The 25,868-nt window shown below is 66.4% G+C and overlaps 4 protein-coding genes across 6 annotated transcripts; 1 reads left to right on the forward strand and 3 right to left on the reverse strand.

Annotated features, from left to right (window-relative positions):
• Positions 1-116: 116 nt before the first annotated feature.
• LOC121076102 (AP-3 complex subunit sigma-2) lies at positions 117-24,309 on the reverse strand. Of its 3 annotated transcripts, XR_005823330.1 has the most exons (7): positions 24,099-24,309; positions 23,723-23,814; positions 23,525-23,636; positions 22,031-22,102; positions 18,805-18,912; positions 17,926-18,134; positions 117-135 (listed from the first exon to the last, which is right to left on the reverse strand). XR_005823330.1 is itself a non-coding variant. In XM_040570153.1 (6 exons), the coding sequence occupies exons 1-6, from the start codon at positions 24,165-24,167 to the stop codon at positions 18,003-18,005; spliced, it is 585 nt and encodes a 194-aa protein (XP_040426087.1). In that variant the 5' UTR covers positions 24,168-24,307; the 3' UTR covers positions 17,347-18,002. The 3 variants fall into 3 exon arrangements, 2 of the variants coding, with proteins under 2 accessions (XP_040426087.1, XP_040426089.1); XM_040570153.1 differs by lacking the exon at positions 117-135 and having other exon boundaries at positions 17,347-18,134; positions 24,099-24,307; XM_040570155.1 differs by lacking the exon at positions 117-135 and having other exon boundaries at positions 17,347-18,131; positions 24,099-24,299.
• On the reverse strand, positions 817-2,305 carry LOC121076101 (mesoderm posterior protein 1-like). The gene is made up of 2 exons (XM_040570152.1): positions 1,400-2,305; positions 817-969 (listed from the first exon to the last, which is right to left on the reverse strand). The coding sequence occupies exons 1-2, from the start codon at positions 2,303-2,305 to the stop codon at positions 907-909; spliced, it is 969 nt and encodes a 322-aa protein (XP_040426086.1). The 3' UTR covers positions 817-906.
• Positions 5,310-6,233, forward strand: LOC121076209 (mesoderm posterior protein 1-like). The gene has a single exon (XM_040570339.1). It carries the CDS (start codon positions 5,310-5,312, stop codon positions 6,231-6,233), a length of 924 nt encoding a protein of 307 aa, XP_040426273.1.
• On the reverse strand, positions 7,371-13,069 carry LOC121076100 (alanyl aminopeptidase, membrane). Its single transcript, XM_040570151.1, has 20 exons — positions 12,438-13,069; positions 12,098-12,240; positions 11,885-12,021; positions 11,681-11,807; positions 11,383-11,537; positions 11,196-11,309; positions 10,895-11,038; positions 10,709-10,774; positions 10,495-10,560; positions 10,117-10,289; positions 9,943-10,019; positions 9,691-9,824; positions 9,537-9,592; positions 9,294-9,441; positions 9,062-9,153; positions 8,769-8,879; positions 8,523-8,690; positions 8,309-8,449; positions 8,081-8,162; positions 7,371-7,818 (listed from the first exon to the last, which is right to left on the reverse strand). Exons 1-20 carry the CDS (start codon positions 13,067-13,069, stop codon positions 7,666-7,668), a joined length of 2,919 nt encoding a protein of 972 aa, XP_040426085.1. The 3' UTR covers positions 7,371-7,665.
• Positions 24,310-25,868: the final 1,559 nt, after the last annotated feature.

Consider the following 25,868-nt stretch of genomic DNA (forward strand, 5'->3'; position numbering starts at 1 on the left):
TTTGTGCCCCCCGGCAGAGGGAATTACGGTTATTAGCAAGTCATTTCACAGATAAGTGGGGCTCATTATCCCTGCAGACCCCCTGCCCCAGAGACCCCGGAGCGCGTTAGCATCCGCCTGCCAGTCCCGGGCAGGGCCCCAACGCCTGCTCCAGACACCCCTGAGCCCGCGTCCCGCCAGGGCTGGGAGGGGGCCGAGCCCCCTGCACCCACCCGGACCCCCCTGCACCCACCCATGGCCGTGGGGTCCCCCCACCCGTGGGGTCGCCTGCCCGACGGCGCGCAGCCCCCACCCTGCAGCACCCCAGCCCTTTCCTTGCTCCTGCCCCCGGGCACCCACATCTAACCCTGCGGTGTGGGGGCCCCACAAGCTCCAGGTGCAGGGGGTGAGTGATGCTCAGCCCTCACTGAGCCCCAGGGCCGGATCCGGGGGTGCTGGTGCCACCACGCGTGCAGCAGGAGGTGTCTCTCCTGATGCCTCCCAGCAATTGCTTTCCCAGATGCTGCCCGCAGCTGCGTGTCGTGGTTCCCCGGCCCCATGGCGGTGCTCAGAGGTCCTGCTCATGCCCCGAGGCTTGCCCCTGCGTGGAGCAGCAGTTTCACTACCTCAGCCCTTCTCTCCTGGCCCCAAACTCAGCACAGTGGCCCAGGCACATCGCGCCCCATCCCTCGCCCAGCAGCTGCTGCAGGAACGGCCTCATGGCGACACACAGGGTGGGCAAAAGGGTTTATTTATGTACAGTCACAGCCAGCCTGGCACAGCCAGCATGGATCCAGGCTCATGAGGCACCTCGTCCTCCCCACCTCCCAGCTGTCCAAGGGGGGACACGCGTCCCCTGCGCCCTCCAAGTCACAGGCGTCCGGGCGCTGCGTGGCTCCGGCTCCGAGGAGCTTGGGTTTGCCCCGGTCAGTCCTGGGGCTGCGGCGGCAGCAGAGCCTCCAGGAGAGAGAGGAGATCTGCGGAGAGGTCCTGCGGGGGAGAGAGTGTGGGTGAGATGGTGACCAGCCAGGGCAGGGCTGCAGGTCAGGGCTGGGATGTCGGGGCAGCAGGGATAGGGGCTGGCAGAGCCCACCTGCCAGGAGGGCACCCGCTCAGGGACCTGCAGGAGCCTGGCCTCAGGTCTCTGGCAGCTGGTGGGACTCCGACAGACACAAAGGAGGGTGGCACTGGGGAGGACAGGAACAGGGGAAGGTACCGAGCACCCCACGTGCACCCACTGCAAGGGAAAGGGGACGAGGTCTCCATTCCCAATCCCAGACCACGCTGCTGCGACCCCAACACCAGTCCCACACTGCCTCAGGGGTGCTCCAAGCCCACCAGAGAGGCTGTGCCCTGTCCCGTGCCAGCCCCCTGCCAGGGGCCATCCAGGCTTACCCCAGCCCCGCAACCGTGCACGTACCTGGGTGACCGTCCCTGCATCCGCGACCTCCGGCAGCATCAGTCCTGCATCCAGGATGGGGTCGCTGGGGGGGTCCGGCAGGGTCCCTGCCCCTGCGCAGTGAGGAAGGGACAGCCAGGAGGACACGCCGGAGACAAGAGCCCCGTGCAGCTCCGGTGGGGTCCCCACAGGGGGGCTGTAGGGGGGTGACGGCCAGGCCCCCGTCCCCATGTCAGGAACCCCGTGCAGCGCCAGGGGAGTCTCCAACGCCGGACCATAGGAGGGTGACCCCCAGGCCCCCATCCCCATGTCGGGAACCTCCTGCAGTGCCAGGGGGGTCTCCATCACAGGGGGTGACCCCCAGACCCCCGTGCCGGGGGGCGAAGCGTCCTGCGGGGCCGGTGCCGGGGGGGGCGGCCGAGGGCGCGGGGGCTGGCAGCAGCCCAGGCCCTGGGGGCAGAGGGGGCAGTGCCGGGGGGCCGCCCCCCGCCGCCGGGCCAGCGCCTCCTCGCTGAGCCCCAGCAGGGCCGAGAGGTGGGCGATGTAGCGGATGGCGAGGCGCAGGGTCTCGATCTTGGTGAGGCTCTGCCCGGCGGGCGCCAGCGCGGGCGGCAGGTAGTGCCGCAGCCGGTGCAGCGCCTGCGCCAGCCGCCTCATCCGCAGCTTCTCCCGCTCGCTGGCGCTCTGCCGTGGGCCCCCGGGACCCCCGGCACCCCTCCTGCCCACGGGGCCGCCCCGCGGGCGGGTGGCAGCGGGGCCGCGGCGAGGTCCCCGGGCGGCGGCAGGAGGCGAGAGGCCGCAGGAGTCGGGCGAGGGTGCGGGCGAGCTGCTGCTGTAGCCCTCGGGCTCCGGGGCTGAGGAGCGGCCCCAGTGCTGCAGCGAGGCCGTGGTGGGCACCAGGAGGCCAGGGGCTGCCGGGCGGGCCATGGCTGCGGGGCCGTGTGCCGGCGGCCCCCGGTGCCTCGGCTTTATGCCGAGCCGGAGGTGTGAAGTGGCACCTCCATGGCCGGCGTCGGCAGCACTTCAAAGGCCGGGGGGGGGGACAAGCGCAGCCAGCCTTTGAACACACGGGTGACGAATTTTACCCCAGCGGTGTGAGGCTGCTCTGTGCCGCCCACCCCCCTGACATCCCTCACCCCAGCACCGGCACCAGCACCGGCACCGGCTGGAGGAGTCCTTGTGAGCTTGGGACCCGCACGGACCCAGCAGCAGGGTCAGCAGTGGTGCTGGCAGCAGCAGAATGTGCACAGGGGGGTCTGCAGGGGGGTCTGCAGGGGGGTGCAGGCTGCAGTCACACCAGGGCCAGCCCATACCCATGTCCCCAGCATGTCCCTGGGTGGGCAGCATGGTGCGCAGCACAGCACCCCCAGGCACCGTCCCACCTGCACCCTGCTCCCCTGTGACCGGCCAGGCTGGGGGCCAGGGCCCTGCTCCCCCCCCATGGCCAGCCACGGCAGTGGGCTTTGGCCAGGTCCCCCGCAGCCCTGGCTAATGGCATTTCACATGCTCACACTAATGAGCCCTGACGCCTACAGAGCCGCTCAGCTCCTGCCAGGGCCTGGTGCCCGGCAGTCCCTGGTGCTGTGACTGACAGCGCGGGGCCCCTGTGCTGCCCCCCGCACCCCTCCCTGCTCCCCCAGACTCTGCAGCAGCTCTGAGCTCAGTCCCAGACCCCAATCTCCAGGTGCTGCTCCCCACCTGCCAGGAGCGGCACCCAGGGGTAGCAGCAGTGAGCACAGCCCCACGGGTCCCTGGCCCTTCCCGGCACATGCAGCCCCATCCCGGCCACTGGCGGGGGCTCCGGGGGCTGGGAGGGGGCCCCCCGCCGCGTTCCCAGGCCCTGTGCAGGGGTCGCTCCCTGCGGGTGTAAAGGTTTCCAGGGAAACCCAGCACTGCCGCGGGAAGGAAAACAGATCAGGGAGAGAGCCCGGGGAAGACGGGGGGAGAGCTGCATCCCAACGTGGGCTGCAAGCCCCCCGCCACACTGCCCCCGCAGCACAGGCTGCACAGCCTGCCCGTGCACTGGGATGCACAGCACGGGGTACAGCCGTGTGCACAGCCCCCAGACACCGCGGGTGCAAGGTCCCTCTGCAACACCAGGCAGGGGGCACAGTGCCGGGCACGGGGCATGGAGCCAGCAGCGGGGCACGGGGCACGGGGCTGACCCCTCCCCAGGGCAGTGCTGGCGATGGGGCCGGGTGAGGCAGCGCCGTCACCAACAGGCTCCTGGTTCCCAACGGTCACATGAAAGTTATGAAATTTTCCTTGGAAAAGCAGTGGCATGGAGGCAATGACAGAAGTCCTGCTTAATGGTCACCGCTGGCCCCCGCATTTCCCCACTCCTCACCACGATGGCCAGGGCCAGGCCCGTGGCTCAGCCCCACGGCAGCTGCAGGGTCTGGGCAGGGGCATCTCCATCCTATAAAAGCCATGCCGTGCGGGTCACACCATGCCCAGGCGCTCGGCGGTGCCAGCACTGCCAGGACAGGCGCTCCGCCGCCTCCAGCCCCGCTGCACCAAGCTCGCCTCGTGCCCAGCCCCGGTGCCGCTCGGAGCCACGTGCACCCCGGGGCACCCCCGGCAGCCCAGCACCGCAGGGGCACCTCGCTGCAGGGCACCCCGGCACCTGCTGCACCCCGAGCCCCCTCCAGGTGACCACCTCCCATCGCCCGTGCCACCCCAGCTTGGCAGCGCCGGCATTAAAAGCGCAGTTATCTCCCTGCAGACACCGCAGGCATAGAAGATAATTGCGGAGGAGTTAATTGTCATTAACCCCTCTGCCCTCGCTGAAGGAAACGCCCTTTTGCTGCCCCATCCAAGGTCCAAGCGTGCCGGGGCACAGCCGACCCAGACGCACGGCACCTCTCCATGCTCAGCCACCCAGCGCCGCCCAGAGCCCGTCCGCAGGGCTGGGGCTGCGGTGGGGTCTGTGGCATTTGGGGGAGCCGGGGGCTCCGTCCCAAGGAGCACAGAGGTGCTCAGTGGAGGGCTCTGCACCCATGGGCACAGCCTGGGGCACGGCCCCTTCCCTGCGCGTCCCTCTGCGCGCCTCTCGCCCTGCTCCCTGCTCCCCGCTCCCCTCCCATTCCCAGACCCCCTCCTGTTTCTCATTAGCTGATGAGCTCCTGGGTAATGAGTTCTGCGGCCCTGCTGGGCAGTCACTTCCCACTTCCCTCCGTGTTTAGACAAGTGCTGAAGCGCGGCTGTGCCACAGCAGCGCTGGGTGTGGGGTCAGAGCCCCCCCACGGGCCAGCGCCCACGGCCCCTCCCTGGGGGAGCTGGGGTCACCCCCCCAGCCCGTGCTGATGGAGCGCAGCGGGGCAGCCGTGGTGAGGGCACGGGGATGGAGCTTGGCCAGGGCTGGGGGCCAGGAGCCTCCACCAGGAAGGGGGCACACGGGACTGCCAGACACACCAACCTGGCTGGGCACCCACCTAGCTGAGCACCCCTGCGTCCTCCTGCCCCTCACAGCAGTCATTCGGGGCTGGAAGCGCACCCAGAACATGCAGACCTCAGAGCTGGGAGCTGTGCAGAGGGGCAGGGGCAGCGTGGGGACGCCGGGGGTGTCCTGCGGTAGAAGTTCAAGTCCCCGCTGCCCCTCGCAGCACAGCTGGCCGGGCAGAGCTGACACACGGGGCGGTGCGGGCGCTGGCAGGGCTGGTCGGCACGTTAGCATCTCTCACGACCGTGTGAATTGGTCCCTGCACACTTCCCAGCACCGGGCAGTGCCAATTAAGGGCCAGAGGAGTCAGAACTGACACCTCCACAAATGGGTCTGGCTTTCCCAGGCTCCTGGTCCGGCCCCAGCCTGCACTCTGTAGGTTTTGACACCTCCGGGTGGCCACAAAGGTGTCACTTCGCACCCCGGACCCACATAAAGCCAGGGCTGCCGGGGTGCCCCCAGACGCGGGCGACAGAGAGGACCCCAGCCATGGCCGGGTCCCCGGCCCCACTCCTGCCCCATGGCCTGCAGCCCCCGGCGGGACGTGCCCTGCTCCGGCACCGCCTCGGCGGCCTTGCCACTGCCGCCTCCCCAACCCTGTCTGAGGAGCCCCCCAGCGCGTCCCCGTGCCCCCTGCGGGGCCAGAGACCGTGCAGTGGGGCCGAACTGGGGCGATGGGGGGGCCGCGTGGGCAGGAAGGGTGCCGGGGGTCCCGGGGGCCCACGGCAGAGCGCCAGCGAGCGGGAGAAGCTGCGGATGAGGCGGCTGGCGCAGGCGCTGCACCGGCTGCGGCACTACCTGCCGCCCGCGCTGGCGCCCGCCGGGCAGAGCCTCACCAAGATCGAGACCCTGCGCCTCGCCATCCGCTACATCGCCCACCTCTCGGCCCTGCTGGGGCTCAGCGAGGAGGCGCTGGCCCGGCGGCGGGGGGCGGCCCCCCGGCACTGCCCCCTCTGCCCCCAGGGCCTGGGCTGCTGCCAGCCCCCGCGCCCTCGGCCGCCCCCCCCGGCACCGGCCCCGCAGGACACTTCGCCCCCCGGCACGGGGGTCTGGGGGTCACCCCCTGTGATGGAGACCCCCCTGGCACTGCAGGAGGTTCCCGACATGGGGATGGGGGCCTGGGGGTCACCCTCCTATGGTCCGGCGTTGGAGACCCCCCTTCAGCTGCATGGGACCCCTGGCTCAGTCTCAGGCTCCTGGTCATCACCGCTGTGCAGCCTCGGAGCAGTGACCCCGCTGGAGCCACCCTGGAGCTGTGCAGCAGCCACAGGCACCGGGACAGTCCCCTCCTGCTGCTTGGAACCCTCAGCCCCTGCCCAGCCTCCCAGGGCAGGATCGACGGCCACGGGGGGCCCTGGCCCCCCCCCACATGGCTCCCAGGTACGTATGACTCCCTCCCCACCCGCAGGCTGAGCACCAGCACAGCCCTGCTCCCGCACCACGCCACACAGGGCCAGCAGGCTGGCAGCAGAGCTCAGGATGGGGTGGGGTGGGGTGGGGTGGGGTGGGGTGGGGTGGGATGGGATGGGACGGGACGGGACGGGACGATGCTCCTGCAGAGTGCAGGCAGAGGTGCACCAGCAATGGTACGTGTGCCATGACTGGGGAGACTGCATGGGGTGACTGATTTAGGGGGTGGGGGGCAGAAAGAAGTAGAGCCCACTGGAGAGGCAGCCCGGGACGCATGGCACAGGGCATGGGCATGGGGCACAGTGGTGTCGCACGCAGCTCCCCTGACAGCTCTTTCTGCACAGCTCGGCAGCCCAGCCCCAGACTTGCTCCTCTCCTCCGACACTCCTGGAGCCCCCATCCTGACTGGCTGCGCCCCAGCACGGTGCTGGGGGTGGTGGAGCTGATCCGGTGCCAATGGCTGGCGAGGAAGCACGGAGGGGACATGGCGCAGCGGTGCCACGGAGCACCGTGGGGTGCTTGGGAAGGGCTCCTCATTAAAGCCGCTGCTCCTCATTAAAGCTGCTGTGCACCACGGTGCCCTGCCTCGTTACTGTGGGGATCCCACGTGCTGTGCCCCAGCATGGGAAGGAGCTTGGGGCACCCCAGGGTGGGCTGTGGAGGGGCAAAGCTCAGCCATCGCCCTCCCCACACACACTCATGCCCAGTCCCAGCCCACCCCAGAGATGCCCTGGGGTGACGGAGGGGCCCCCCACCCAGGGCTTCCCCAGCCCACCGCCTCCCCCAGCACCGCTGCCCCCTGAGAGGGCAGTGCCCCCCTGCCCACCACGTCCCATCTCTTCTCTGTGCCTAAGACCCAAGGGAGGGTTCGGGGCTGAGGCTCGCAGGCTGCTGTGTCTGTGCTGCTCCCCCTGGGAGCGCAGCAGGAGAGCTCACACACAGCCGTCAGACGGAGGGGCCGGGCGCTGGCGTCGCAAAGCCCCCAGAGCCACTTAGCACCGGGCTCCTAATGCCCAGGGGCTCTGCCCCCCCACTCCCTCACGCTCTGCAGGGTCCCGGACGTTTCCTGCCTCACCCCCCCTCAGCCCCCTGGGCCAGCCCGTGCCCTCCACGCCCCGCTGCCACAGCCTCTGCCAAAGCTCCTGTGCATCCCTTTATTTACAAGAGCTAAGGCTTGGCACAAGCGCCCGCCCTCACCCATCCCTGCCCATCATTCAGGTGCTGGGCACTGCTGGGGCCCATTCCCATCATGAGCAGCAGAGGACGCAGATGGGCTGGCCCCAGGGGCGTGGGCAGAAGCGCTTTGGGGTGGCCGCAGGAGGGGGCCGGAGTGGGCGAGTGTCCAGTGTGGCCGCCGAGAGCAGCGGGTGCAGGAGCGCCGTGCCGAGCCCCCACGCCTGTCCCATGGCAGGAAGGTGTGCGGGGCCAGGTGCGGTTATCTGGAGTTTTCCGTGAACCAGGCCAGCACAGACTCTTTGTTCTCATTCACCCAGTTGATGTTGGTCCTTGTCCTCTCCAGCGCCTGCTCCAGGGCGCGAGTACCCGACCCGAAGCCGACGTCCTGGTTGTCTGCCTTGAACTGCTCCAGCTGCAGGGGGACAGAGGGGCTGGAACTGGGGCAGGGACCCCCGCGGCGAGTGCTCTCCCCCCCGATGGGGCCAGGCAGCTCAGGGCAGGGCAGCAGCTACCCGGACCCCCAGCCACACAAGGGGCAGGGGCAGCCGTCCCCTCCCTGGGGCTGCTGGCAACGGGCGGGCTGCAAGGTGCGGCAGGATGGAGATGGACCCAGCCGCGGGGAGCCTGGGTGCCAGCCGCCCAAGCCCACAGACCCTGCCAGGGCCCAGCCTCACCTGCTGCAGCTCAAACTCCGTGGAGAACCGCTGGGTCACGGATAGGATCAGATTGGAGAAGGAGAAGGAGCCACCCCCGTACCTGGGAGAGCAGAGAGGGACGGCTCAGCCGGGGGCTGCGGGCTGCACAAGCAGGGGGAAGGGACAGAGCCCCCACCCCTGGGGGCACAGGCAGCCCACCGATGCTCCCAGCTCCTCTGCCCCCCCTGGCCCCCATGTGGTGCTCACTGGCCAAAAAGAAGCTTCCAGTTGCTGCGGATGAAGTCCCAGGCCAGGGGCTGCCCCACCACGTTGCTGGCGATGCTGTTGATGGTGGAGGTGGCATCCTGCTTGCGGATCTTGGTGGGGTCGATGGTGTACTGCAGGTACCTGGGGGGGGGAGCCACCGGGTGAGGGGCTGTGCGAGCAGAGCCCTGGCCCTCGCCCTGGCCCCTGCACCCACCGCTGGAGGATCCAGGTCTCAGTGCTGCAGGCGAGAGCCGTGCGGATCTTGTCGGCCTCGGACACGATGGTGGCCTCGCGGAACCTGTCCCACATGAAGTCCCAGGCCTCCTGACCGCCCGTGGCCACCGCGCTGCAGTAGATGGCGGAGCGCAGGTTCGCGGTGATGCTGCAGGGGAAAGAGCCGTCTCAGACGGGGAGCCCTCGCCATGCCCAGCCCGGCCGTGGGGGCACCCCAGGGACTCACGGGTTGATGGCGGAGTTATTCTGCCACTGTTTGAAGAGACTGGTGGCCAGCTCCTGGCACTCAGGGATGCCGTAGGAGCAGGCTGTGCTGATGGCATTGATCTCATTGTACCTGGAAGGAGAGGAACCCATGGGGCTGGGGACGGGCACGTGGAAGCCAGACACCAACCGGCCAGCGACAGGCCACGGGCAGGACCCTGCGCCTCCTCCCTGCACACGCTGGGGGTGAGCGCCCTGGTGCGCCTGGGGAGATCCCAGGGGCCCGGCCAGGCAGCGGAGCCGTGTGACACTCACTGGTCCATCAAGCCATCGGGGTTCTTGGTCCAGTTGACAGTGATGTTCTTGTAGTATTCGAAGAGGGGCTTCACCTGCTTCTGGATGTATTTCTGCAGGGCAGGCGGGAGGTCAGTGCGGGGCAGCACCAGCAGCATCCCGCACCCCAGCCCCGGGTGCAGACCCAGCCCTCAGTCCCCGTCCCGCAGCGCGGGGTCTGCCCTGCGCCCCCCCGGCGGGCGGCACAGCTCACCTTCATCACCCCGAACACCTCGCTGCGGTCGAACATCAGCTGGAAGTACTTCAGGTTGCTGAGCGCCGCCTGCCACGGCATGTACGCCGTCTCCTGCCTCAGGAACTGCGTGGTGTTCAAGGCCAGCGTCACGCCGATGTACTTGGCCCTGCAGCAGGGACAGGGCAGCGTGAAGATCCCCAGCCCTGCGCCACGCGGCCCCGCCGCCCATGCCTCTCATCCCTGCCCTGCCGCGCCGCTCACCTGGCCAGGTTAAAAGCATCGTCGATGACCTGCGCCCGGTTGATCACAGGGATGACCTAGGGGAGAACAGAGCCGGTGTTGCCGGGTAGCCCTGGCACAGGGTGCGTGGAGTGGGCGCCCACCCCCCGCCCGTGGCCCAGCCAGTGCCATGTACCAGGTGGTCTCTGGAGAGCTGCTGGAGGAGCTGGTCCCAGTTCTCCTGGTTGTAGTTGACGCGGAAATAGCCGCTGACGTTGAGGTTCAGCAGGAGCCAGTCGGGGCTGTCCACCTTGAAGCTGGAGTTGGTGTCTGGAGGGGGAGAGGAGGGAGGTCTGCTCTCCCCTGTGACCTGGGGAGGCCCCGAAACCCACCAGGGCAGGGGAGGTGGCAGCAAGATCCCCACAGCCAGACCCCCCCAGCACCGTACCTGAGACGTCTACCAGCCAGTACCTGCTGCCGCTCGTTTTGGATGTCATCCAGGTGATGGGGACAATCCAGGTGTAGCTGTGCCAGGGAACAGGAAGACAGCGGGAAATTTCTCACCCTCTGCACCCCCCGGTCCTTCTGTGCCCCCCAGCACTATTGCCGCAGCCCCGCTCACTTGAACTCGGAGGGTCTCTCCACCTTGGAGGCGGGGTCCAGAAGGAAGTGGCTCTGCTGGATGCTGCCACTGAGCGTGTTGACGGTCACCACAGGGAAGCCCATCTGCAGAGTCCAGCGGTCCATGATGGTGCTGATATTGCCGGGCAACGAGACGTTGTTCTTATCGACAGCCTGCGGGGAAAAGTTGGCTGTGGGTCCCTGGTGCCACGGGGTCTGGCCCCACACAGGGGCTGGTGGCATGGGGCTCAGCAGGTGCTGCTTCCCTCACTGAGGGCACGGCAGCTGCGTGCCCAGCACCCCATCCTGCCCAGCCCCGGCAGGGAAGGGGCTGGGGGAGTTTGAGGCAGCAGCTGAGAGCAGCCCACCTCCCTCATACCTGTTGCAAGTGCTCCCACAGGTCTGTGTAGATGGTGTTTCCATAGGAGTAGGTGTGGAGGTAGGACTGCGGGAGAGCACCAGAAGAGACTTGTGGGCAGGGGCAGATCCCGGGTGGAGGCGCCCAGGGAGGCACCAGCCTCCGTGAGGCTGCCTGCCAAGCCGCCCACCCCGCACAGGGGCCCGGTGTCCAGCCGGCACCGGCAGATCCTCACCTGCAGCCCCTCCTTGAACACGTCCTCGGTGAGGAAGTCGGAGAGCATCCGCAGCACCGACGCTCCCTGCAGACACAGTGCGTGAGAGCCGGGCACGCAGCCCTGTGCCTCCTCGCAGACACTGCCCCGAGTCCCCACGCCCCCAGCCCCCTGCACCCAGGGCTCGCACGTGTGCTGAGCACCCACCTTGCTGTAGGCGATGCTGTCGAAGACCTCGCTGATCTGGGCCGGGGTGTTGATCTCATCCTCGCGGAAGGAGAGCGGGTGGGATGTGGTCAGGGCGTCGGTCGCCATCACCGTGTAGACTTCATTCAGCACCATCAGGTCTTTCTGCAGGGGTCAGCGCCAGCACCCACATCAGCCCTGCTCAGCCCCAGTAGCCCTCTTGCAGCAGGGCAGCCCCTGGGGCGCTGGGCAGCAAGAGGTGCCCGTGCCTGAGCCCCACGCCCCATGTCCCATGCCCGTGCCCACTGGCCCCAGCACTCACAATGTTCCAGGTGGGCTCCGCTGAGTCGGCACCCAGGTATTCCACGTAGGAAGCAAAGCCCTCGTTCAGCCACAGGTCGTTCCACCACCGCAGCGTCACCAGGTTCCCAAACCACTGCCAGGGAGCAGAGCACTGTGTTGGCCGGGCACCGCCAGCAGTGGGGGAGGACAGGGGGACCGGCGGGTACCTGGTGAGCCAGTTCATGGGCGATGACGGTCACCACCCGCTCCTTGTTGCCAATGGAGGAGGAGGTGTTGTCAAAGAGCAATGAGTTCTCCCGGTAGGTCACCAGCCCCCAGTTCTCCATCGCACCCGCGTTGAAGTCAGGGAGGCCGACCTGGTCTGGGGGATGGAGAGGCGCTGTCAGCGCACTGCTCCAGCAGCACCAGCCACCTGCCCCGCAGCCAGCAGCAGGACCCGGCCGCCCGCACGGTGCTGCAGCCCCACCAGCCTGGTCCCAGTGCCCCGGCTGCCCCAGCACCCACCGGACTTGGGCAGCGGGTACGCCGTGTTGTAGTGCTGCTCGAAGAAGCTGAGGATAGGCCCAGTCACCTGGAGCGCGTAGGCACCCTGGTTCTCCTTAATGGCTTCAGGGCGGCCCCAGATGCGGATCTGAGAGGAGAGATGGTGCCGGGCTCAGGCGCTGCCTGGGCTCTGCCCTGGGTGCAGGGTGTCCGTGCCCAGCTTACCAGCACGTTCCCCGAGTCATTGTGCACATAGTCAAACTGGCTGACGATGAAGGCCAGCAGGTAGGTGGACATTTTAGGAGTGGTCAAGAATTTAGTGACGTTCCAGCTCTCGCCTTCTATCTGCACCTGCTGGGTGCCTGCGAGGAGCAGAGGGACGCATGTCAGCCCGCCCGCCTGCCCGCCCCGGCACCAGGCTCCCCCTGCCCCACTCACTCTCGGTGGGCATGTTGGAAATCGCCTTGTGGTCGGAGGGGTGGATCAGCGTGATTGTGAAGTTGGCTTTCATGGCCGGCTCATCAAAGCAGGGGAAGGCTTTCCGCGCATCGGGTGCCTGCATCTGTGTGGTGGCCACAACCCTGCGAGAAAACCCTGTCAGCACCCCAGCGCCTGGGGTCTCTGGCCCCTCTGCACCCTGCAGGGAGATGGGGTCCGTCCGCTCACCCCACACCCTGCCCGCTCAGGGTGGCGTGCAGAAGCACCCTGCGCCCACGGTGCATGAAGGCATGGGCTCCCCAGCACCCACAGCCACCTCCCTGCCATGCCCCCCACCTACTTGGTGACATTTCCTTCCACGTATTCGCTGCGGTAGAAGCCCGCCAGGTCGTCAGCCAGCTCCCCCGTGAAGATGCTGAAGAGCCTGTAGCTCTGGTCCTTCTGCAGTGGGGCGGCCAACTGCACCACCAGGTACTGGGTGGTGGTCTCCAGCCAGGTCTGGGTGATGGCGGGTGCATTAGGGCCGTTCACCGCCTGCAGCGAGGTGTGGAAATTCCCCTGCAGGGTGTAGTTCAGCTTGTTGCTGTGGATGATGATGAGGTCAGTGGCTTCCTCGCAGAGAAAGGTCACGCTGCTGTTGCCCTTGAAGATGTACATGTTGTTGTTATCGGGCTTCAGGAAGGGCTGCAGGGTCACCTCGTAGAGCTCAGGCTTCAGCGTTGTTGGCAGCCGCCACCGGTTCCAGGGGTTGTCGGGGGCAGCAGTGGTGTTAGGAGCCAAGGAGGTGATGGTGGCAGTGGTAGTGGTGGTGGTGGTGGCAGTGGTGGTGGTGGTGGTGGTGGTGTTACTGCCAGAGCCTGACGTCCTGTTCTTCTCCTGGGCATACACCACCGACAGCGCGATGATGGTGGCCACAGCCCCCAGGGCCAGCACGATGCCCACGGCCTTGATGATGAGGAACCCGGCCGCCATGGCGGGGCTGCAGGAGCTGTGCTCACAGAGGAAGCTCTGCCCAGCTGGCACGGCTTTTAGCCTCTCACTCCCCCGGGGTTTATTAGTCCAAGTTAATGGGTGAAGGATTAAACAAACATGAGGCTCGGGGTGGTGACAAGCCCCTGGGATGAGCTTTCCGCCCGCCCACCTCCCAGCCCTACAGGAGCGCTAATCCCAAGTGCTGCTGCAGCTGGGGCGAAACCGGGAGCTCAGGATTGCATCAGCAGGGATGGGCAGCACGGGAGGGGGCACAGCTGCAGGCCAGGGCTCCTGGCGTCCCTCCCGGGCACTGGCCTGGCCCTGCGAAAGGAGGACAGAGCTGGGTCACAGCCGGTGGCCACGTCCCCGCCTTGCCACAGGGAAGGCAGGCAGCCCCAGTACCAAGCCCAGGCTCTTGCTCAGCATCGCACCGTTCACCCTCAAGTGGCAGGGTCTGCAAGCACAGAAGGGTGGGAGCCGGCATTGGCCCCCCGGCACGGGCACAGCCAGCTGGGGCTCCCCACACCGACAGGGAGAAGCAGGAGGGTGCAGTGCTGCAGACCGGGGGTCCGCAGTGGTGCGGGGCTGGAAGCCCGGGGCCGTGCTCAGGAGGAACCCACCCTGCCTACAGTCCTCTCAAAGTCCAGGTTTGCATTAACTGGTGTGCACTGGGAGTTCAAACTCCAGCACCATGAACCCAGCAGAGGTTGGCACGTGCCCACTGCGGCCGGCTGCAGGGCGCCCAGCATCCTGCGTGCTCTGCAAGCTGGGGGTCCCAACACAGCACACAGCTGGGGGTCCTGGGGGCTCAGCCTCCCCTGCACTCCCCAGCAGGGGCCCCGGCTGGGAGCCAAGCAAAGGCACCAGGGCTGGACGTGCTGGTGCATGGGGCAGGGGCACACACTTCTCCTGCGCACTGTCCCCCGGGCTCTGCCCTCACAGGGGAGAGCAGCCCCAGACCCCCAGGCTGTGCCCCACTCACTGCCTTTTGCCAGAGGCTTCTGTGGGCACAGCAGAAAGCAGAGGAGTAAAGTCCCCATGTGGGGTGGGGTGGGGAGTGGAAACGCTGTGCTTCCCATGCTGGGAACAGAAACTTCCCAGGATCTGATTCCTCCAGCGGTGTTGACCTGGGCTGGTTCTGCTGGCAGCAGGCACAACGGGGCAAGGAGCAGACCGGGGAAGAGGGTGAGAGGTGTCCTTGGGGAACTGCGCCCTGGCCCCATCAGCACCCAGATGCACCCAGCATCGCTGCAGCTGGCAGAGCAGCCCTGGGAGGCTGCAGCGTCCCCGGGCATCCCCTGCACAGCTCCACTGGCCCCGCAGTCTGGGCAGCCTCCACTCCCTGTAGCACAGCCAGGCCCCTGACCTTGCTTTGGGAACTGGGTTTGGGAAACAACATACCCCAAGCCATGGCTGGGATGGCACCCTGGAGACCGGGGGAGTCCCACACGCCCACCGCTGTTCTGTGCCCTTGCAGAGCCGGCTCCCCCATGCAGACCCCAGTGCCCAACCCCACGTACTTCTCACCCACTGACAGCAGCCCCCCCAACACACCGCTCCCAGCCCGGCATGGCCACCTGCACCGCCCCACACCACCCCCTGCTCCATCTCCCCCACCCCAGCGCATGCAGGCTCGCAGCCCCCAGCCTCCCCGCAGAGCCCCCACCTCCACAGGGGTCCCCGCAGACAGCGCACGCCCTCGTCCCGCGCCCTGAGTCCCACCGGCGGGCACCGGTGTCGTGTGCTCCCTGCCCACCACCTCCAGCCCCACGGTGCACACGCAGCTCCCTGCTCCCCGTAGCTCTCCTGAGCCGCACGCTCACTCCATAACCCCTCACACCCCCGGAGCCCCTCCATCACATATGTGCTCCGCAGCCCCCACGCACATGAGCGCCACAGCCCCGAGCACGCCACCAGACCCCGTCCCACACGCCACGGTCCCGCTGTGGCCCCTGCGTGTGCACAGCCCCTTGTCCCCCAGCACAGCCCACAGATGCCCCAGGCAGGCCCCCAGCCCCAGGAGCAGTGGCTGCGGGGTCTGCCCAGCACCCACCTTCCTGCGCTCAGCCGTGGGGTGCAGCAGGCGCCGGGGCTCCCGCCTGCCCTGTTGCCATCGAGGCGCCCAGCGCTCGGCTCTCTGCTCCGCTAGTTCAGGCGCCAGTAGGAAGGAAAGTTTCCTCCTCATGCTCCAAGGGAAGTAACCTGAACCATTCCTCGGCACCTTAACCCCTGGGCTGCTGGCTGCCCCTACCCGGAGGGCTGGGGGGCCACGGCATGGTGCAGGGGGGCTGCGGCACAGAGCCCAGCCGGGGCACCAGGGCTGTCCGGCACAGCACCGGCACAGGGACGGGGCGAGGCACCGCTGTCTGGGGAAGGTGCTGCCGGGCCTGGGCAGAGTGAGGCCCCCCAGGGCAGACGGGGATGCCACCGAGCTGCAGGCCCCACCTCGGCCACCACTGCCCCATCAGAAAGGCACTGCTTGGAGGAGGCTGCCCGCCAGCGGCGCACAGCCTGGGCACCCCAGTGCCCCGCTGCCAGGGGCAAAACGCCTCTGCCTGCCCAGCCCCCAGCACCCTGCCGAGTGTCCCCTCCCTCACACCAGCCTTTGCCAGAGCACTCGTCCCTGGGGGTAACAAGGAAGGGGACAAGCCACCAGGGGACAAGCCACCACCTGCCAGCAGCGACAGCCTGGCTGTGCACCCCTCGGCATGCAGTGCACCTGGGCACCCCGGGAACATCGTCCCTGCAGGATGGGGGGAGAAGTCTCACCCCGTCCGTGGCAGGGAGAGGTTAAACACTCCTGTTGAGGGTGTGCAGGTGCCTGCGGAAGGGCTGGGCATGTGCCAGGCTCCATCCTGCTGCCCCCCATCACGCTGCCAGGGAGGGAGGCCAGAGCAGGGGGACGTGCTCCCACAAACAAGCCCCGGCTGAGCTCAGGAAACCCAGGAACTCGTCAGTGCCAAAGCCTGGCCGGGGACGGGCCAGCCCCCAGCAGCCTCCCAGGGCCAAGGGGCTGGGGGCCAGTCCCGGCTCTCGCCTCGCACTGTGCAGCAGCCCTGCCCCAGGCAGCGGGAGCGAGGTCTCTCCTCTCGCAGCGCCACCCCTGCCCCATCCCAGCCGGGGCTGTCCCCACGCTGCTGGGCTCAGGGCTGCAGCCCTCCTGGGTGGGGTCCGGGGGCTTGGCCCACCCCGTTCTACCTGCCCAGCCCTGCACGCAGGAGGGACAAGGGAGCAGCCGGACTCACCCAGCCGCAGCACCCTCCACGGCCCTCGGCGTCGTGCAGACCCACGGGGCTGAAGCTCTGGTGGGATACAGGAAAGGGTGGCGGGGACGGAGCTGTTACCGGAGGTGCCCGAACGTCTCATCGTCACGTGTGGCCAGGCACGCGCTGCTGACCACCACAGCACCGGGCTGGAGCATGGGCACGGCCCAGTGCAGCCGGGGCTGCCTGCCCATCGCCCCCTTTCCTCCCGTACCCGGGCTGCCTGGGGCACGGCGGCACCACGCTGAGCCCCTCGCTGCCCTGTCCCAGCCCACGACACGTCCCACCCCGACACATCCCACCCCGACACGTCCCGCCGCACCGCTCGTGGCTCCAGCAGCTGCTGGGAGGAGGAGGAGGAGGAGGAGGAGGGCTGGCAGCAATGAAGAAACGGCTGCCCAGCTCGGTGACCTCACGAGCTGCTGGGGCATACGTTGGCCAGCTGGGGAAGGGTTAAGTCACAGAGAGGGGAGACAGCAGGAAAATTCCTTCCAAGCAGAGTCACCGTTTCCCTGCCAGGGGAAGTGGAGGCAGAGCCCACAGGAGCGCAGCTGGCCCAGGGCGGGCAGGAGGGAAACAGGACAGGAAGGGGCCCCCGCACCAGCCCGGATGTTGGTGGCTGGGGGGCCAGGGGGGGAGCCGGGGGCATGGGGTACCGCCGAGCAGAGATGTGGCTGCCACCTTCCCTTCCTCGCCAGCACCCAGCCACAGCTGCGGGGATGGGGATGCTCCGCGGCACAGAAGGCAGGGAGGCCGGCAGGAGGGCAGCGGGCAGGGCACGGGCTGGGGGCCCAGCTGCCCAAGGCCCCGAGCAGGGGACGCCGCTGTCCCGGCCCCACAGCGCGGCCATCCCACACCCCCGCCTGCTGCAGGGACGCAGCACTCCAGCGGGCAGCACCCCAGGCCCCCATCACCCCGCCAGCAGCCTCTGCCAGCCAGGAGCCCCCCGGGCAGAGCTGCACGGAGCCCCCGGCCCCGCATCCCTGTCCAGCCAGGCCAGCAGCACCCACCAGACACGGGTTCTCACAGTGGTTTATTAGGAGGAAGGACATGCCCTCAGCGCAGGCGTGCACGTGTCCTGGGCGCGGCAGGGGCATGCGGACAGGTTCCACCCGGCCCCCCACAGCGTTCGACAGAGGCCCCGGAGGCAGCGTGCAGCTCCCCAGTGCCCTCCCCTCCCGACACCGTGCCCCTGCCCCTGCCCAGCGGGTGCCTCCGTGCTGCCCCGACCAGGCCACTTGGGGCCTGATCCCACTGAGCTGGCCCAGAGTGGGCATGGAGCCACCAGGCACGGCACAGAGCCATCCAGCCCAGGGAGGGCAGAGAAGCAGGACAACCTACGGCTCCTCCTGGAGCCATCAGCTACGGGGGTGTTTTGGCAAGGAACGATCCCAAGAAGCGCTCGGAGCGGCAGGACTCGGCTCTGCCCAGCACAGAGAGAGGAGAGGCTGCACATCCACCGTGGAGGGGGGACACGGAAGAAGAGCCACCCTTGTTGGGTGACCAAAGGGCACGGCTCAGCTCGGTGCCCAGGGTGACAGACACCGCCCTGCTCTTGTTGGGCCCCAACGCTGCTCTCTGCGCTCTGCCAGCCCCGGGGAGCCCAGCAGACACCGGCTCCCCCCTGCCAGAGTGAGCCCAGGCCGTGGTCCCTCCTCGCCTCGGGCCTCTCACATGAACTGGGACAGGCTGGGCACTTTGATGTTGATGTCTCCGATGTTGATGTTGCGAGGGATCTCTGGCAGGTTGATGTTCTTCACGGCCGAGACGGCACGGGACGGAGCGGCCGAGAGGCCTCCCTGCTGGAGAGAGGGGAGCGGTGACCGCTCAGCCCCGCTGCCCCAGCAGCGCAGCACACCCAGCCCAGCACACGCAGCCCAACGCCTGCAGCACGGCGCACGCAGCACACGCAGCCCAACACCTGCAGCCCTGCCCCGAGCCTGCCGGGACGGGCTCACACCCAAGCTGCAGCCCCCCCCCCGAGGCTTGGACGCCGCTGACAGCACGCTATCTGCAGAGGCAGGGACCGCGCGGCTTTTCACTTCCTGCTATCACATCACGGTCGCATCTTCACAATGACAGTGCAAACAGGGGCCATAAACTTTTCACTGCCTCACGTTATTAACCTTGACGGGAGCGGTGATAGCCGTGCTCGGGCTGCTCCCTGCGCTCCCAAACACGGAGCACAGCTCGGGAAGCGGTGCCCGAGCCCTCTCCCAGGGGACGTGCACAGGCAGAGGCTGGGTTCACTGGGGGCACCCCACTCGCGCCAGCTCCTCTCGCCCCACAGAGGCAGCCCCCGCACGCCGCCCACCCACATCGCAGCCTGGAGGACACCAGCCCCTTGCACAGGCACATGTTTTGCCCTCCTGCCACCCCACGCCGACACCTGAGCACATCTCCCCATGCCCCCAAAGCCCCGGGCTGTCCCTGCCGCAGGCCCCACCAGAGAGCTGCGGCATCGCCACTCACCTCCGCCTTCTCCAGCTTGCTCTGGGCCTCTACCTGCGCCACGATCTCGTTCATATTGGTCTCCAGGACCATGCCGCCTATCACCACCTCCTGCAGGATGTAGTGAACCTGGAACACAAGAGCAGGCTGCGAACCCAGCCCATGACTGTGCCAGAGGGGCACAGGGGCAGGCTGGCGTGGAAGCCACGCTGAGGATGACATCGACCTGAGGCAAACCCAGCTCCTTCCTCCTCTCAGCCAGAAAGCACGGGCCTGACAGCCCCGTACACAGAGCTCCGAGGGCAAGAGGGCAGCCCCGTCCTCACAAAGGGGCAGCGTCATCCACTGACAGACGCCCAGGGCCTCTCCACAGCCTCCAAGCACACCGCTTCTTCCCAGGACCAGGTCCTTCTACACAGAAAGCCAGGCCAGAGGCAGAGCCCAGCTTCATTGCTTTCTCTTAGAAAAGATGGGGCTGTGGCACACACACACAAGGCACAAAACTGTTAAGAGAGTACCCTTCCTTCCCCTGGGTCACCCAGGCCCAAGGACAAGATGGAGCAGTCCCCGAGCTGTGAGCTGCTGCCTCCCGCCAGCCCCAGGATGCCAGCAATGCCCCACAAACACGGCCCTGGACAGGGCCCATCTTGGTTTGCAATCCGATAAAAAGAAGAAAAAAGAGCCGCAGGTGGGCTGGGACATGCTGTGCTGCTGCAACACACCTTCGGTTATACCAACCCGCACAGCACCAGCTTCCCTGCTAAGTCAGCAGCTTCCAGCACCATCCAGCACAGATAACGAGTTTATGGCTCTCTAGTTACTTTCGCAAAATATGGTATTCCTGGAAGATGGTTAAGTTATTACATTGTTTTATGGCTGTACGAGGGCTGATTGCACTTGTGAATATTGTGCGACAAACACTGCCAGAGCAATACACTGAAAAACAAAACAGTACTGAGAACCCTTCCCCGAGGAGGGGAAAATCCAGCATTGTGCGAGCCACGGGCCCGGTGCCCCCATGGCCCCTCTGTCGGCTCTGTTGGATCCGACAGCACCAGGAGCACCACGGCGAGGGCCCGGCACAGCCCAGCCTGCCCGGGACACCCCGGCACCCAGCCACCTTTGTGCACCCCCCTCAGCACCGTCCTGGTTTGTGCCCACCCCCTGCACACACCAACCCGCACGGCGCTGGCAGCTCCCCGCAACCCGAGAGCATCTGGGATGCAGGAAATGTTGTTCCTTCAAGATCTGGCTTTAGTCCAAATTGGAACAAAACCAGTAGGACAGAAATCCCAACAACCTTTTGTTTTCCAAACTGAACACAGGGCTTCCTGAACAAACCACGTCCCCCCCCGGGAGCTCGCAGCTGCTGGGCGCAGCTCACGTTCTCCTCTGATGCACGAAGCGCAGGGGCTGGGCAGCAAGGCCACCCCACCCCGCAGCCTCCTCGGGGCCTCCCCACGACTTCTGTGCCTGCAGCCTCCCCTTGTGCAGGGCCGGGGGCCATGAACACAGCTCCAACGGCCCGGACCCCGCGCTGCTGCCCCGGGGCATCTGCACCCCAATCCCAGCTAGAACCCACTGCATTCAGCACGTTCTCAGCCAAAGTCTCCGCTCAGCAAACCAGCATTTTCCAGTTGGTGTCAGCCTAACTCCTCACCCCTTCTAGTCAGGGAGTCACAAAATTTGTGCTGGATTTGTGCAGCGCGGTGCCCGGCCGGTCCTGCGCAGCCCCTGCTAGGGCAAAGCCCCGGCAGCGGGGGGAACCCGGCCGCACGCAGCCCTGCCCGGGCGTGCGAGGCGCAGCGGGGAGAGCAGCGGGCACGGCCGTGGGCCCCACGTCCCAGCGCTGCACCGCCACCAAGCACTTGGACAGCGGGTGCCCGACCTCCAAGAAACAAACAAATGCCAAACAGAAAGACAGCAGGGCCAAACAGGAGGGCAGGCCGATAGCGGCCAAGGACCAAAGTCAAGGCTGGGAAACAAAGGGAGCACAGCACCGGATATAAACAAGCCAAACACGCGAGCCTGGGGAAAGTTGAGCCCAGGACTGTCCCTATCAGAAACCCTCCCTGACTTTTCTCTCGTTTGAACTCTCAGCTTGGCAAAAGGGTTCGGAGGAAGGACAGTTCGTGCTACTGCTGGCTAAGCGCATGAGCAACAGTGCAACTTCTGCCTGCAGGTTGCTGATTCAGTGTAAAGCTGCCAGGTCTCAGCCATGCCACAAAACAAGTCAATGAAAGTGCACCCTACCCAAGACGTGGCCTCAGATTTCACTGGCTGTCATCACTTCTTCCCTGAATTCCTCTTACAATCTTCCTTACTCTCCTTCTTCTTTTGTTTGCTTTGATAAGAGCACTTTTGCTGACAAAATAATCAACCTTGTAACATCTCTAAAAGTTTACAGCCAGTCAAATAATAAAGTCAAAGTCTTACTTAACCAGTTGCTAGAACATTCAGCTGCTCTAGGTCACCTAAGAACATTTGCTAGTTCTGTTTCTCTGCCAGAAAGTTCCTAAGTTAGAATCACCAACAGGAAGGGAACATTTTACAGCCTTATCGATTTTTCACTCCTTTTTTTTTGTTGGCATGTTTTGTCTTCAAGAAAGCAGGAACAGCCTTATCAACAGCAGCACAAGTCCGGCACACGTCAACTAACCCTCCTTTCCCTAAGGACAGACCCTGCTATCTGCAGCTCCATCTAGGAGACGATCAAAGAGAAGATATTTCCGCCCAGAGGCTCTGTCCAGCTAAAGAGGAAACATTAGAGGTTGTGGCTCAAATGAAAGTTTACCAAACACTTTGTATTCCAAATACTTCCATTGTTTCTCCTTTTTTTTTCCTGCAACTCCCCCGAAACATTAACGAGGCTCCAAATGGCGTCCTGCAGCACAGCAGACAAGGTGAAACGCCCGCACACAGCCAGAGCCGCGCGCAGCTCCGCCAGCCCCGGTCCCTGTGGAAGGTGAGGAGCAAAGCCGCAGCACGGAGCCTGCTGCCCAGGGGCAGCCCCCAGGAGCAGCCCTCAGGCACAAAGCCCTGGCACGCTGCAGCAGAGCACGCGGCCCCAGCAGAGTTTCACTCTGGGCACAGCAGCCCCGAGCTCGCGGCAGCCCCTGCACGGCCCCCCAGGCCTGGAGCCAGGCCCTGCACTCGGGGCCGCGGGCACTGCAGCGGGCAGGGCTGCAGAGCAGCGAGGGGCCGGCAAGGAACGCGCTGGTGGAGCAGGCAGAAGCCAGGAACCCACCTTGTCCATGTGGAAGATGAGGTCCAGCTCGCAGACGTTCTCAAAGCACTTGTCCAGCGTCTCCACAAACACCTGAGGGGGGAGGAAAGGGAAGGTCAGCGCAGGGGAGGACCCACAAAGAGCTACAGCCCTGACCAGAACGCATCAAATCGCTCTTCGCAGCCTAACCAGGGCCAAGGCCTGGCAATCCCACCCGCCCCTAACAATCCCACCTGCCCAGCCCAAGGCTCCCCGGGAGCCGTGCCCCAGGAAAGCCGAAGCACCAGGGACAGTTGGGGGACAGGGGTGGCACAGAGCAGGCTGGGCAGACCTGCGTGGGGCGCAGCCAGACAAGGAAAACGCCTTTTACATGGGCACCGCCTGATGGTGCTGGGACAACAAAAGGCAGTCTTCCCCCGAAGAGATTTTTGTACCCAGCTGCTATTGTCTTCTGCTGTTCCTGGTACTGCCCTTGGCACCCAGAACATCCAGGTGCAGGGATCTGACCCAGCGCCAAGCTCAAAGGGCCTGACACAAGGACAACTGCACCGAAATGCAGAACTTGGCCTTTCTGGGGGAGGAACCCAGGTGTTGGTGCCTGGATCCACTGCAGCCACGGGCACCAGCTGGGACAAGGACTGGTCACGGTGCTCGGGGCAGGCCTGCAGCCAGCTGGAAGTGCCTGAAAGGGGCTGAGTTCTGGGAACTGCGCAGTCACAACAGCTGATCCGGGCACGGCACGCATCCACCCGCAGCCTGCTGTGCCAGCACTCTCACGTGTGCCTCTACTGGATTTAGCAAGGGTCACTTTAGAAGTCTACGCAGGTTTTGAACACGATTTAAAAAAAGGAATAGTACGTTCATTGAGGTGCACTTCCCCGGTGTTTCCCCACAGGCGAGTTCTAAGCCGTGTGTCAGCCAACACGTGTGGCACCTGGCTGCATTCACAGAGCAGCTTCTGTCACTTCCATGCACAGACATGTTTCAGACGTGTAAGTGCCACGGGGAGGCTGAGGAGACCGGGCCGGCCAGCAGGGACTGCACACGGGGGAAGGCACCCCCCTCCGGGCCCAGCAGAGTGCTGGTGCTGCTACAGAGGCACAGGCCGAGGGCACAGACACCCGGTGCTGGTGTCACTGCACTGGCACCGGGCTCCCTGTGGACCTGGGCACCGCTGTCCTGCCAGTGCCAACACCCCAACTCGGGGTCCAGGGGTGTCCCCAGCACTGGCACAGCTGCACCCAGTGCGGGCACAGCACTGGGACGCAGCCTTTGTGCACAGCATCCAGCCCCATCACGCCTGCAGCACCCAGCCCAGGAGGAAGGGTCTGGGCACGACTCATGGCAGGGAACACCATCCCACGCTGTCCCCGCTGCTGGCAGCGCCCGCTGCCCATCACAGCGCCTCCAGCTGCTCCGGGCGAGGGTCTCTGCCCAGGCACCCGGGGGCTGAGCAGCCGCACCCGCGCTCACGGCGGCCACCCCCTTGCAGCGGGGTCCCCCCCGCAGACGGACCTGGATGAGGTCCAGGATGCCCAGCTCGCTCTCGGAGGAGTCCACGCAGAACACGAAGTACAGCGTGGCGTAGTGCCGGTAGATCAGCTTGTAGTCGGCGCCGCCGAACAGGCTGCGGAGACACGGGGACGGGCTGCAGGAGCGGGGCCGGGGCTGAGCCCCCCAGGGCCGCCCCCTCGCCAGGGGGCAGGCGGTTACCTGCCGCACTCGAGGAAGTTGCAGACGTGCTCATCCCGCTTGAGCACCAGGTGGAAGGTCTCCCGGATGAGCTGCTGCTGGACCTCCTCCGCCTGCGGCGAGCCGAGGGCAGGCGGCCATGGAACGGCGGCCCGGGGAGACGCGGAGCGCCCGCGCTGCTCGGGGCCGGCGGGGCCGGGAGGGCACGGAGCCCGCAACCGGAGCACGGAGCCCGGAGCCCCGCCGCCGCCCGGACCCCCCGCGGGCCCGGGCCCTGCCCTCGGGCTGCGCACCCAGCGCTCCCCGCCCGCCCCCGCCGCCCCGGGTCCCCAGCCCCAGCCGAGCCCCGCCGCCCGCCGCCCCCGCCCCGGCCCCGGCCCCGGCCCCGGCCCCGCACCAGGTGCTGGTAGAAGCGGACGAGCCGCGGCTTGCCGTGGTTGTTGAACACCAGGACGGCGTTGATCATCCCGGCGGCTGCCCCGGGACGCGCCGGAAGCAGAACGGGGCCGGCGGCGGCCGCAGCCCCCCCCCGTAAGAAGCCCCCGGAAACGCGGCGGCGGGGCGGCCCCGGGCCCGGCGGGCAGAGCCCCGGGGTCCCCGCGCCCCCGCCCCGGGGGGGGCTCAGCGGGAACTCGCGGACCCCCCCGCGGCACGGGCTGCGAGCGCAGCCGTTCCCCCTGGCCGCGAGCTGGGCCCCTGCGGCCGGCCCACGGCTGGCGCGGCGCGGCACGGCACGGTCCGGTACGGCCCGGTACGGCCCGGTTCGGCCGCGGGCCCCGCAGCTGCTCCCGTCCGCGCCGCCAGGGGGCGCCGCCGCCACGGGGCTACGGCGACCGGGCGGGGCGGGGGTGCCTGGGCGGGGCTGTGCGGCTGGCCACGCCCTCCGGGGGTCGTGGGCGGGGCCCCGTATCGCCCCGCCCCCCTTTACCGCGGCGTACCGGCACCCAGGTGCGCGGGAAGGCGGCCGCCGGCTGCGACCCCCCCGTGCTGAGCGACTTTGAGACCGGTGAAGGAAGGCGGCCCGTCGGGTCACGGGGAGGAACCAGCCCCCGGCAGTGCCAGCTGCCCGAGCGCCTTCCCCACCAGAAAATCAGAGAGAGACAAAGGGCACGGGGCCGGGATTAGCAGAAAGGGATGGTACGGCGGTCACGGCTGGAGGGACATCAAGGGCTGCGAGAAGGATTCAGTGCACTGTGCGATGGAAGAAAGAGGGAACATAAAGATCATTGCTTGGTGGGAAAAGGGGAATAAAATAACCTTGGGTACAGAGAAGCCATCTTTGCTACAGCCTTCATACAAAAACCTCGTTTGTGACCAGGATTTAACACTGCTGATTTGAAGAGGGGCAAGATGGCAAAGATCCAGGCGAAAGGACATCAGTCTCTGCAGGAGGGGGCCACCTGCACCCATGCGTGCAGACCTGCCCCAGCACTGTGCCTGTCACCAGGGTGACACCAGAGCAAAGCACCGAAACCGCAGCATGCATGCCCCATAGGGCATGGTGGTGAAAGGAACAACCCATGCCCTTTTCACCAGAGAAAACTACATCAATGGCCACTGGCTTGTAATGGCTTCAAACTAAAAGAGAGGAGATTTACATTAGATATAGGGAAGAAATTCTTCACTCAGAGGGCGGTGAGGCACAGGCACAGGCTGCCCGGAGGAGCTGTGGGGGCCCCATCCCCGGCAGGGCCCAAGGCCAGACTGGACGGGGCTGGGGGCAGCCTGGGCTGGGGGCAGGGGGCCCTACCCATGGCAGGGGGGTGGAATTAGTTATTTTTTTAGGTCCTTTCCAACCCAAACCATTCTGTGATTCCATGATTCTAACACCTTCCTACAAGGATCACATCGGTGAGTGTTGATTGGCTGAGGCTGCTATCGGCAGCCTCAGGGGTGGGAGGATACGCGCTGTGATTGGTTGAGGCGCAGAGGCTGCCGCAACCACCGTGTCTGTGAGCTTGGACTGGCTGGTGCGTCAAATTTGATGCACGGATCATGGCCCTGAGTTGTGACTGCCTGAACCTGCAACACTGCTGAAGAATCAGGTCTGCAAGACACCGCCGGCTGAGGCTGTGAGGCTGCCGCAAGGATCACGTCCACTGGTCTTGATTGGCTGAGGCTTCAAGGCTGCTGAAGAATCATGTCTGCAGATTTTGAGTGGCTGGGG

Source organism: Cygnus olor, chromosome 11, assembly GCF_009769625.2.
Source record: "Cygnus olor isolate bCygOlo1 chromosome 11, bCygOlo1.pri.v2, whole genome shotgun sequence".
In the NCBI taxonomy this organism is placed as follows: domain Eukaryota; kingdom Metazoa; phylum Chordata; class Aves; order Anseriformes; family Anatidae; genus Cygnus; species Cygnus olor.